The 13,216-nt window shown below is 40.2% G+C and overlaps 1 protein-coding gene across 1 annotated transcript; it reads right to left on the bottom strand.

The window, feature by feature from the left end:
* Positions 1-1,578: 1,578 nt before the first annotated feature.
* On the bottom strand, positions 1,579-12,152 carry il6r (interleukin 6 receptor). The gene is made up of 10 exons (XM_036539856.1): positions 11,686-12,152; positions 8,320-8,910; positions 7,870-7,993; positions 7,499-7,674; positions 6,914-7,077; positions 5,589-5,739; positions 4,621-4,667; positions 4,408-4,456; positions 2,792-2,897; positions 1,579-2,201 (listed from the first exon to the last, which is right to left on the bottom strand). The coding sequence occupies exons 1-10, from the start codon at positions 11,774-11,776 to the stop codon at positions 1,970-1,972; spliced, it is 1,731 nt and encodes a 576-aa protein (XP_036395749.1). The 5' UTR covers positions 11,777-12,152; the 3' UTR covers positions 1,579-1,969.
* Between the last annotated feature and the right edge of the window lie 1,064 nt (positions 12,153-13,216).

Below are 13,216 nucleotides of genomic sequence, written 5' to 3'. Positions count from 1 at the left end.
TACTCTTTCTATCCCCAAGCTGAGAAACAACACATGTGGTTTAGAAAAGAGAAACTGAAAGTAAAAAAACATCTTGGTTGGTCAATATTGTTTAAATATTGTTGCTTTATTTAAATATGCAACATTGTCAATATTGTTTACCTTTACTCATGCCAGTTTTTTCTCACATAAAGCCATGTGATTATTAATTATTAAGAATATGAATAAGTATTCATGAATAGTGAAATGGGGTGTTCTTAAAAGAAATAAGAATTATATATAATTATTACAATTATTTAGCATATTTAGAACGGTTTGAGCTAATAAAACCCTGGTGAAGGAGATTAGGCAGATTGTTATTTATTACCCTAAATTATCATGAGGCCCCAAAATTACTCTAACAGTTTACCCGACATTTACCCGCAGCTTTCAAAATAACCATACAGTAAATCTAGAGTAAAAAACCCTGAAGCTAGCAAACCTGATGTTGATACCATTGTTCTTTCGTTTGACAGCGGGGAACTATTACAATAAATGCACAGTTTAATGTTTTGCTTTAAAATAGCTGTTAATTACTCTTATTCAAATTTAATTTCATAATATTTATTTGGATAATTCATGTTTTATCTTTTGTTAAACTTGATCTGTGAAGATCTGCCATTGTCAAGTTGGTCAATTTTTTTGTTGATCCATTCGGTTTTGATTCACGTTTACAAGAGGAGCTACTGCTTCATACAGGCTCCTTGTAGTCCACTGCAGCGGTGGACAGCCACATGGGCAGGATAACAAGTTGTTTCTGCTGGGCTTACCCTGGGCACAGCCCTTTTAATTATTAGCTTCCATTGCCTTTGTTTGCTTGTTGATCAGTCAGTCTGGCTCCTTGTTACACTGTATATACTATGCACTGCCCCGAAGAATTCCAGCTTCTGAAAATAAAGCCATGGTTCTTCAGTTTCAAGTCACCAATTTCACCTCCTGGACCAGCAGTGCACTCTAAGATGCGTTAAACTACATTATTGCATATGGTGTTCTTAAGAGTTAGTTTTATATGTTTGACCAATCAGAAAATATTCCACTGAATCATCTTGACATTATACATTTATACAGGGACTACAGTAATGACTCATTTGACCTACTGACACTTGTAATACACATCCTTAATATTATAAATAAAAAAAAATGGCTCTCCTCATAAACAATGACAGTTTTGCCAATGACAGTCTATGGATAAGACCACTTATTCCATTTATAGACAAAAGGCCAAGAGTGGTCGTGCCAAGTAGAACACAAAGTAGAAGCAAGAATTTACTAGCATCACTATGACTGAATTATCGACACTTACAGACATTTTCACTGTCGTATACTTTATCATGGAACAACATAAATTGTTCAGTGTTGTTCAGCCTAAGTTTCTGCCTTCAAAGCAGATCATTGTTGAAGAAAGCTTTAGGTGTTCATAGCACACAATTGATAATAATGAATTGATATACACAATTTTATTAAAAATATTTTATTAGCATGACATCGTAAACATTATGTAAACACATTTTAAAAACTATTTTTACAAAAAATATTTACAAAACAATCCACGATGGTTGATGTTTCTCCTGTAGGATATTTACAGCATGTGTATGGCACATACAGAATGAGACATATCAGATGACATAACTGTGAGAATGATGACCATGTATTGCTTGTATGTAAAGGTTATGAACAGGCTGTGGGCTCAGTTCTGTTCTTCTACAATGTACATACAATACTTTGTGCTAGTAGTGTGGACAGTTCTAAAAACTATATACAGTGTTTCAACTACAGTACGTGCCTGTGTTTGTCTGTGTGTGTGAGTGTGTGTGTGTGTGTGTGTGAGAGAGAGAGAGAGAGAGAGAGAGAGAAAGAGAGAGAGAGAGTGAGAGAGATAGAGCAAGAGCGATAAGCCAGTGTATTCATTACAGTAATGAATAACATCCACACAGCACTAAAGCTCTTGGTCTCAGTTCCTCTGCACAAGGAAGTAGCCAATGTTGTTGAGGTGAATGCCCTCACCTCTCTCCTCCCCTTCCTGCAGGAAGGGAGTATCCTGATGCTGGGAAGGGGAGGAAGGCTCTTGGGACACTAAGGGATTCCCCTCCTCCTGGGGCAGCTGAGAGGGGGGTGGAGCTGGAGTGTGGGAGGCGGATCTCTGACCCAGCTTGTGAAGTTTAGATATGAATCGTTCTCTGTGTCTGGACAGCAAAAGACAACAGTAACAATGAGCGAGGTGGATAAAGGGAGAGAGAGAAGGGGGGGTGTGATAGAGAGTGATACAAAGATGTGATAATGTTGGCGAAAGGGAGGGGGGGAGATTGCATTTGTGTCAATGTAAACTTATTGCGTGATTCGATGTATCAGTTTTACCAGTTCTGAACACACTTTTTTGATTTTGATGTAGTGTGAATATGAAGTGTTACTTCAGTGCAATGTTAAAATGTGTGACTGCTTATCTATGTTCAATCTGTATATTTGAGAGATATTATCTAAAGAGATACAGACTTATGCCTAGTATGCCTCGTTATGGTTAGTGCTTCATAAACTTATAGTGCAGAAGCAGTGACCAGTGGGAAGCACCATGGCTCTAAAAATGTAGTCTACTCTCGGGCGTGGTGACACCTAGTTTGATTCACCCTGACTCACTCGATTCTCCAGCAGCCCTCTTGTAAAGATTGCTTACAGCGCACTTGCCTGTGATTTTCAAGGATTCTAGTATGTGTTGGAGACTTTCGACACACAGAGGAAAAAAAGATTCTGGAAGTAAAGAGAGAGTTTAGACGTGTACCTGAGGATGTAGACAGCAAGCGCAGTGAGGAGCAGGATCGTACAGGCTCCGAACACCCAGGACAAGTGAAGCCATGTCGGGTTAATAGGGGACTGGGTTACAGACGCTAAAAGAAAGGGAAGTTCTTCAGCAAAAATCATGTTCTGTTTTATGTTTTCAATGGCTTCTGTCCAATATAAGATTACTAGCCTTTTAGAGAGCCACCAATTGCACTGCAGTTGTTTATTTGCTAGTTCTGTTAGTTGCTGCACTGTGACTTCTAATGCAGTTGAAAACACTATAGTTAAAAGAATCTGCCAAAAAAAATTATATTATATATATATATATATATATGTATATTTTACATATATACATATATATATATTTACATATATATATATATATATTTTATGTGTGTGTGTGTGTGTGTGTGTGTGTGTGTTTGTCTTGCACAGCATGAACTCAGGAGTGTCTGATATAAAAAATAAGAGACTATGTGTACGTAGAAATCTGGAAACAGACCAGTTGGTCTTTTTCCTAGAGATAAAGCCCCCTTTAATAAGAGGCATGAAAAAACCATAACAGTCATTGTGTGCCAGCATTGTTCATCTGAGATGCTGTTTGCTTTGGGGTATGAACATTTTACAGGCATTCTAAGGACATAAAAATGAAATCCAGATATTCATATCAAAAACAACCATCTGTAACAACAATAGCACCTCTCTGTTATCTGAAACCTTGATATTGAAAATGTTCCCATTTTTTAAATATTTGGAAAGCCTAGAGCTTTTTTGTTTAGATTTTCTCCTAATTTGCAATGCCTAATTGTATCATGAATGCTGTCTTTCCCTGCAGTCCCCACTGACAATCCAGGAGGGCTCAGACAAACATATGCTCTCCTCCAAAACAAGTGATATAACCACCACTTCTATATGTAGCACAGTCCCTGTGACAAGTTTGCGCAGACATGCGTGAGGAGGACACCTCATGCGCAGCTTTATACACGCAGACTGCAGGCACCCCAATGGGTGCCGCTATGAGTGACAGGATGGACAAACCCCTGGCTGTCCAACTCATCCCTATATCCTCGGTGGAGCAAAGCCGATTTGTTCTGCCACTGTGAGTTCTCAGTCGTCGCTGTTCTTCTCAAGAAACATCCGAAGCCACAGCTCCTCAACGCTCACCTGATCATGTGAAACACTACCACTTAAAGCAATTTCTTATGTCTTAAACTTTGTTTTCCTTTTCTTAAAAAAAAAAAACCAATGGCTTAATTCACCTGTGTCTCTAGCAGCTACCTCATACCTTATCTGCCCAACTATTGAAAGCTGGTCATGCAGCACTTCTAATATTGTTGGCTTTTTGCTCGTGATGTACTCTGCCTCACTCGTAAGTTGCTTTAGATAAAAGTGTCTGCCAAATGAATAAATGTAAATGTAACTGTCATCTACTGACAGAGCCAGGATAGAAAACAGGACAGAAAGCTCAAGCTTTAAAACAACAAGTGATTTTATGGACTGAGCCACTCAGGAGCCAAGGCATCCCTTTTTAACTCAAGATTCAGTGTGTATGCAAGGAGACACAAGACAGGTGCACCTTCTCACACACAACAACAGGCAGTACATTACCACACTCACCAGATAGCTGGTCATCTGGAGGCATGCCAGAGCCCTCAGAGAGGGGGTCCTGAAAAAGAGAGAGAAAAAGAGAACAGAGGGAGGAAGAGAAGAGAAGGAGGGAGGGGGAAAATTATATCAAATGCATGTCGATTGTGTTCGACAGTCTGTATGAGACATTGAGAAAACAGGAACTGAATTCTGGACACTGCATCAGAGATAGTGCCCACTTACCAAGTCAAAGATACTGGCAATTACACTGGTAGTACTGGGCTCTGGGTCTGGAAGAGAGAGCACGCAATGAACCCACACCTACATTTCATTCTTATCAAAATGCAGACATTCAGTATCCACGCAGCAAAATGTTTAAGCTCATTCATACAGTACATGAAATTTGAACATGCATACAGCCCTTTACACACACACATGCATGCATATATACACATGCACAAACACACACGCACACACTCCGTCATTACATCTAAATCTTCTTGCTCACAGCCCCTTGCACCTAGCACACACCTCTGACCCCACATGTCACACGTCACCTGGGCACAAGTCACCATAGTGATGAATAAAATGAATGGGGGGAGGATTACAGAGGACATAGAGAAATAGGAAACCCCATAACATTAAATAGCTGCTAAGACCACAACAGAGAGACACAGCTGATATTAAATGTCATGGGCTAATTACTGGTCATGCAGATGCCGAGTGAGAAAGATTAACAAAGACAGACAAACTTGACAAACACCCCCAAGAGAGGGGGAAGGACAAACTAACAGATAAACTCAGAACATGAGAGAAACTGCATGAGAAAAAGAGAAAAAGCTCAAGCTATTGCTTAAGATCCATGCAAGGCAAACTTGTTTTGGTGCATCTCTACTCTACGCACCCTATGAGCCAGTAGTAATGTGTATTACTACTGTGTATGGTGTACAATGTGTATGCTTCTACTGCTTTGATCTAGTACAGTGCTGAATAACTTTTAATTTATAGTAGTTGTCCAGCTGTATGCTCTAACACCCTGCCTGTGGTTCAGTATATATGTGTGTGTATGTGCTGAAAGATGTGTCTTTATGTGTTAATAAGTGCATATGTGTAATATGTACATTCGTAATGTGTTTGTATGTGTATATGTGTAATGTGGTTGTATGTGTCTATGTGCATTGGTGTAATCCCTGCAGTGGAAAGAGTCTCACCTGCCCAGGTATATGCATACACTGCAGGGCTCCAGTCACTCCACTGGCCTGTGTTGAACTCTTCTCTGGCCCTCATCTGCAGCAAGTACTTGGTGTGAGGCAGAGCGTCCCTGATGGTGAAGGACAGTCCCTCGATAAACACGTCCTGCTTCTGGTTCCAAAAAACAAAGGCATAAATGATTAGACACAGGTAAAGTGCAATACCACTGCAATGCAGCAAATACATAGTGTAAACCAGTAACCAGTTGTGTGTATCCGGTAATTAGCCTATAACCCATAAAAAATACACACAATTAGCACAGTACAGTAATATTTTGTATACAATAATCTTTCAAGACCAGAAATGAGGCATCACCATAAATGCTGATTTAACAGGAATGAAGTACAAACTGGAGGCATGTGGTGCAACAATTTTCCACTATTCTGGCCAAATCTACACACAAATATACCTCTACACCCCCTCTCATGCATCAGCCCCATATATAAATTAGTATACATTCAAAGGCATCTAAGGTGGTTGAGTAAGACACCAGCAAAGAGGGAAAGTGTTTGGATGGAGGAATCAGTCATTTATAATTATGCACCGTGACGACCCTTGACATGGCCTGTAAGTCTGAATAAACACTTTCCCTAGGGCTGCCCTAGGGTTACTAGATATTAAAAAGACATTTAATTAAATACACATTAAAAATGACTATGAAGTAAACAGGTAAGAGTCCTATATGCCATTTGACTAATATTACTGAATGGCGCCAACTGAGGCAAACAGCAACATTAGGTCATGATATGTTGTGATAGTATCATTACAGAGTAAGTTCTTAGTAAGGATACAACTAACCTTTCAATTAAGTGATTCCTGATTAGAATTACAAGTACAAAGTCCTTTTTATTTCACATTAGCTAGTTGGTAATAGTAATGTTTATCTTGCTGATGTAACTGTAATTGCTAATGGCTCTCTTGCTAGCCATCACAATCAGCTAAAAGGTTATCTCTGTTGGCTAAAATGCGAGCAAGTTAATATTAGCTAGCTACCTAGGTTATAGTTTAATTGAGTTTGCTATCATTGTCCTTATCATAGAACATCTGATAATTCAGCATCCAAATCACATTCAGCAAATCTCAAAAAAAAATATCAAGCAGGCTATATGTGTTTCTGTTTTTATTTTTTGTTGTCGTTGCTCTGTGATCGGTGGATTTTTATCACTGTTAATCAACATATTTCATCCTCCATTAACGATGAATGATCCATAGGCCTACTCGCCCTTCTCAGCCGTCAGCCAATCGACAGTCAGAAATGTGTATCATTCACTTCCCTTGTTCTTACCTCGTTCTTTGGCTTTCCTTGCAGGACGGGGGCGTACTGCAGGTGAAACCTCAGCCTGTAGAAATCTGCCCTCCAGGAGATCGGGTTGTTCCAAGTCACCCTCAGCCTGTGTGTCTTGCCCTCCTCCCCTCGCACCGATATATTTCTCGGGGGATCTGGTTTGACTGAAGGGGTCAGTAGAAATAGATTTGCATAGGTGTTAGCCTTAAGTTTAGGGCTTTACATATGACTAGTGTGCTGCTTCCTTGCACCCTTAGAGGCTCAGAAGCAGCGGGTGTGGGGGGGGGGGGTGTCTTGAGCAGAGGACGAACTTTCTCGCAGACAGAAAGCAACAGAGATGCAAAGCGACCGGCATTCAGATCCTCAGATCCTCAGAAAGAAGTATGTGACTGATATGAAAAACAAGAAGAAGAGGGAGAGGCAATATAAGAATCACCTTTGCCCATGGACTTTAGAAGAAACTACTAATGCATCAATATTTTCTGCTGCCTCACGTCAGCTTTCTTAACCACTGTTCCACACTGCAGCCTGGTAATTCAAGGGGTAGACAGGTACATAAAAACAGACACTGAATCTGCCACTCACTGATATCGAGAGGATGGATCTCAGTGAGGGGGCTGGTCACATTGCCAGCGGTGTTGGTCACACACAGAGATGCCAGGTAAGTGTTCCTGTCCCCCTCTGGATGGTCCAGGGCACACCAGCACCGTGCTCGGGAAACTGAGTAGGAGCAGTTCAATGTGGACAACTGGCCTTGCAGCCTGGGGAGAGAGGATGTCAGGGTAAAGCTGAAGGGTAAACAAGAAGACATTTTAATTGCTTGACTGATCAAAGATTTAATCCTCTCAGTTTTAGAACTGAGGACATTGGACACATAGAGGAGGAGATTTCTTTTGTGCTGCCAAGGATTGGGCTCACACTTCACCCCTTACACATAAGGGTGATTACACACTCACCCCTTCTTCAAAATGAGGTAGCACTGTGGGGTCGGGTTGATGGACTGAGCGGATGTCCAATCACAGCGAATCTTACTGGTGGGTGTTTTCCTGAGGCATGTGAGGGTGGGCCGCTCTGGAGGTTCTGGGAGAGAGTTAGCCTGAATTTAACACTGCAGCATAATATTTCATATCAATGGCAGCAGCACAGTATGAGAAACGTATGAGCCACATACACACACTGAGTGAGTGTGTGTGTGTGTGTGTGTGTGTGTATCTGACTTACAAGTGAGGCAGAGTACAACACAAGCAAAAGCCATTCACAGAGTCACAATATTAGCAGTGCTGCATGACCAAGTTTCAATAGTTGGCCATAGAAGGTACAAACTAGCTGGCATTAAACAATTAAATCTGAAAATGTTTTAAAGGGAAACAGAGTTTAAGACATGAGAAATTATGAGAAACACTCACTTGCAACGGTGATTCTGACAGAGAAAGCCTGTTTCCTGCCTTGGTGACAGCTGTAAACTCCTGTGTCACTCAGTCGGAGGGCGGAGAGATGCAGTGTATCCCCTCCATCCACCTCCGCTGGTCTGACACTCCCATTCACTTTCCACTGCACCCTCAGCCCTCTTTGCATCCGTTCCGCTGGCCCCACGCCCTCGTCATGCACCCCGTCCACGCCAGACGCGTGTCCATTCACAGCCGCCCCCTCAAAGCTGTGGGCGGCCTTCACCTGAGTCCCATTTAATCCTCTGTTCAGCGTGACACCCCCATCCTCGCTGGTTACGTTCACTGTTTCCCCTTTCTGAGAGCTGTGATCCGGTCTGTCCGCTAACCCAGCGTGACTGACGGTGACAGACTCTGCTCTGTCCGGCCGCTCCCCTCTGTGCTCTTCCCCTCTCCAGACCCCCGTGGGGCTGGGGTGGTTATCTCTTTCTTCCCTTCCCCTCGGGACCCCACTGGACTCGGTGATGTCCACTCCGTTTACAGTGATCCTACCGCTGCAGCTGAGGGTCAGCTCTTTGCCCGGGGCCAGCACCAGCACCCCAGGGGGAGGGTCTGTGGAGGGTCAGATTGAAGGGCATCAGTCTCCTGATAAAGTACACACACTATTACACAGCTGGCTATTTTGTTTATTAATTTAACCTTTATTTTACCATATTTACCAAGGGAGACCTGAGCAGCAATAGCAGAACGTGAAGTTACAGACAATAACTCATTTACTACATGCGACGCAAGGCGTGACAATTTAAAAGAAAATATCAGTTTACACAATGAGAAAAGTCATGATGCTCAAGAGAAGAGAGGTGCCACTAAGGGTCAAAATATTAACAGACTCCCATTTCATTTTCTGCTTTTCTGCTTTCAACCGTAAGGGTCTTGGGCAGAGTCAGAAATATAAAGTTTTGTGAATGTAGGGTAATAGCTGTTGTTTGCCTGCTAGACAAGGTAAGTACACAGCTAAGATGGTAGCTGTGTTGGTATAGCCTTATAAATGAAAATGTACCAATGACCTAGCTAAGGAAGGTCAGCCTACTCATATACAGAGAGTACAACAGTGGGTGAGAGCTTTGGAGTTTGCAGCAAATCTCAGCGCCCCATGATACGCAGTGTCCAGCTCACAGAACTACATCACAGGGGCACACATGTATCAAACATCTTCATAATCTAAATCATAATAAATCATAATGAAATTAGCAGGTAGGTAGCAGACACAAGATTCTTTTTCACCTTAGAAGAAAAATGTGACCTATTTTGAAAATAAAAATATTTTTTTTACAAGACCATCAATATGAGATTTAAGAGTGAGACACTCATATATCAAAAAAAAAAAGTACTGGTAAGCCAAAACCTCTGTATTTGCTTGACCTACACTATACATACTTGCAAGTTGGAAGCATCAGCATTTAAGTCTTATCAGCATTTAAAATAAGTTTAAGCTGACACTTGTGATTGTCAGCCAGAAAAATCATAAGGGACTACAGTCAATGCTACAATACACTACTAAGTGAATGCAATATATATGTGTGTGTCCGTGCGTGCGTGTGTGTGTGTGTGCGTGCGTGCGTGCGTGTGTGCCTGTGTGTAAGTAGCTGACACAGTGGTTGTGGTCGACTGGGCAGCAGTGATAAACACAGCTGAATTGCATAACCAATCAACAGCATGTCTCTCAGTTCCTCTTTCCACTTCTCCCTCTTTCTCTCTCTACCCCTCTTTCAGTCCTAACACTCATCTTCAAAACCTGCTGCAAAAGAAGAGTTGATAAACTAACTCCTTCATATACACACATCAGTTTCCTATCACATGTATAACGATTTTAACTTTTTAAATTCTAGGAATCTGCATGAAGGGAGTGTTTCTATGTTACAAAATTAATTATTGTTATTAGTATACTAGTAATTATGTGAAACATTGAATAGATATCATGACTGAGACTTTCATCTTTTAAAAAAAATAAACTTAAACTTTTTTTTGTCCACAAAATGTGTTTTCTATTGTAGGCTAATACAATCACCCATAAGCACACAGACTTTAAGTTGTCTCGTTTCACACTGATGCAACTTGTGTAATCACAGAGCTTCCAAAGTGCACAATGTCATTGACAAGAGCTTCGATCTCTCTATGTTTGTTTTTATTTGTGGCCTACACGCATAATTTTTTCCAGTGATTCAAACCGTGAGATGGTCCATTATCGGTATTACAGAACCAGGACTCTATTATGTCTGACTAATGGTCGTTGTGAAGCGCTTGACTGGGTTTTTTCAATTCTTGCCCTACAGTCAGATTTTTATCACACCGCAGACCCTGATAAGACACTGGTTGATTTGTATTTCTACATTTTGGTATTAAAAAATCTATCTGGGGTCATGAAACAGCTGCTAATTCTCTCAGTAATGAATCACATCCCCAGCATTACGCATAGTTTATACACAATAATAACGGACTCGAATCTTTCTAAACCGTTATTAGTAAGCACCATCATCCCAAATATCATCTATAATTCAGAAATAATCAACGGTTTAAAGATAAATACCGGGTTTATGATTCCATTTCATGTGCTTTGGTTATAAAGCGTAGTGGGAAGGTATAAAAGAAATGACCAATGTGATCTTAGAAATCCGGATTAAAAAAAAAAAAAAATTCCACAGACATTTGTTTCTCCAGCTATTGGGTTTATATACCAGCGCAGTTCAACATGTATTATATATTTCTTTCTTAAGCGTACAAGAAGCATTAACAGAGTAAACAAGAAATAAAGCTTCAATTTGATTGTTTCAATATTCTACACGTTTTGGGGGGTGTTGTGAGGAGTGTGTCTTAAAAACGACAATGAGCCCAACTACTTTTAAAATTACCCAGAACACATCGACCACTGGGAACACGTCACGAACACTTTATACTGTGCACTGTGTTGTGTAAATTGACAAATTTACTGTGGTTATATTGCTGTATTGTATTGTACTGCATTGGTTTGATCATACAATACATGACAATGTTTTGTTTTTAAAACAGAGTTGGTCTACGTTTTGTAACATCCATTTGCGACATAAGTGCAGTAATATATTTCTATTGCGATGTAGGTTCAGAAATCAGTAAGTTCATTTCCAGTAACAGGTTGTCAACGGCAGTCAGTTACAGTCGATGGAATGTGCCATGTGCTTTATGAAAATAAGAATACTAAAAATATCAACAGGAGAAAAATATTGACATGATGGTATATGATACTAAATAAATATTAGCATCTAAATATTACAATATTCTGTAACGAATCAAAATACCACATTAATACAGTCGATAAATTATTAAAATATTTATGTATTCGAAAAATATTACCTTTTTTAGGACACTTTCGTTCTTGAAAACTCTGGACGTCAATCACGACCAGAATACTCAGGAGAAGCGTTAATGTAGTCCAGATACACATTTTTCACCTTGCTCTTGTTCCTGTCATACCGGAGTCCAAAACGACTTTTTTTTGCCGTTTTTTGCAGTTTAACAGGGTAACTCGAATTTCCCCCGGGAGAGAAGAAACGGTCAGAATGACATGTGTATAATTGTCTCTCTAACAGATACACTAATTAGTCTAGAAGTCTAAAAAAATCTCTATTTTGTATGTAGTAGTCAAAGAAAACAAAAACCTAATTTCATATTGGAGACATAAACTAAGTGGTCATTCCAAATGTTTGCTCTCCTTCGATTAATCATTAACTGGTAACAGCATGGCTTTTTAGGTTGACATTTCTGGCGGTGGTGAGGAAATAAGTCAGTACGCCCCGTACGCGTGTCGTGTGAGATCCAGAGGATGACCGACCCACAAAAAAGGAAGCCGCACAAACAGACCGTGTTCCTTCCCTCTGTTCTCCACTCAAGTCCGCGCTGCTGTTGGTGAAGAAATCCGGTCTTGCGAAAGGGTGCGTTCACCGCCCCCCCCCTTCCCACGACTATACAAAGAGTACGAAATAACTCGTGTTTATACATTTCTGAAGTCTGTAGTTGGGAGCGTATAAAATGCTCAAAATCAACCCAGATGCTGCGGGTGAATGTTCGTTCATCATCAACAGATATGATAAATATCAAGAAACGTTAAATGCAAGGCACTACAATTTCCAGTGCAGTCAAGTTATTTGATAAAGCCAAAAAAGTATGAACAGGTGAAATGCAAACAAGCAGGTTGCATGCTATACAACTTTCATAACCCAAGCAAATATTGGAGCTTCAGAACTTGTAACATAAAATTAGAGCTCATCTGTCAATTAATTTGTTTTGTATGTCAAGCAGTGCATGACGATGTCACCTCCTCGTAACTTATGGAATGTTAAATGAACCAAATCTCAATTGTTTATGATGTAATATGTATCAAATATTTAAAATGTACACTTATTCATGTACCAAGAGAAAGGAAAAAAGTTAATGGTCTGAAGGTCATGGACGGAGACTGTTCTTTTAAATACACTCAAAAGTTTCGTTAAAAAGGATTTAAGTGTGTTAGTGGGTTTTTTAGTGGGTTACTATTTACCAATACATCTAAGAAAAAGGACAGTATAGAATAATAAAAAAATAAATAACCATTCGCTTGTATGTTCAAAACAAATTTTTAAACTTAGTTAAATAAAATACAATTACATATATGCGGATTTGTTTTTGTTCATTTTTCCCCTCCCTCTTTCAGTTTCACTCGTCTATACTTTTGTGGTGCAAGGGACTTTCTGTCCTCACTTTTGAGTCAGATGTGAGATTTGAGAGACCAGCTCCTGTTTCAATGAACACTCATGCAGGCAAATGAAAAAAAATGCAACCAGCACACACATTGCAGACACACATGCCAACACCCAAAGTGACACAGAATGTAAGCATGTGTACAAAC

Source organism: Megalops cyprinoides, chromosome 10 (genome assembly GCF_013368585.1).
Source record: "Megalops cyprinoides isolate fMegCyp1 chromosome 10, fMegCyp1.pri, whole genome shotgun sequence".
NCBI lineage: Eukaryota > Metazoa > Chordata > Actinopteri > Elopiformes > Megalopidae > Megalops > Megalops cyprinoides.
The sequence above is the reverse complement of the archived record's forward strand: the minus strand, read 5'-3'. Positions and strand labels throughout refer to the sequence as shown.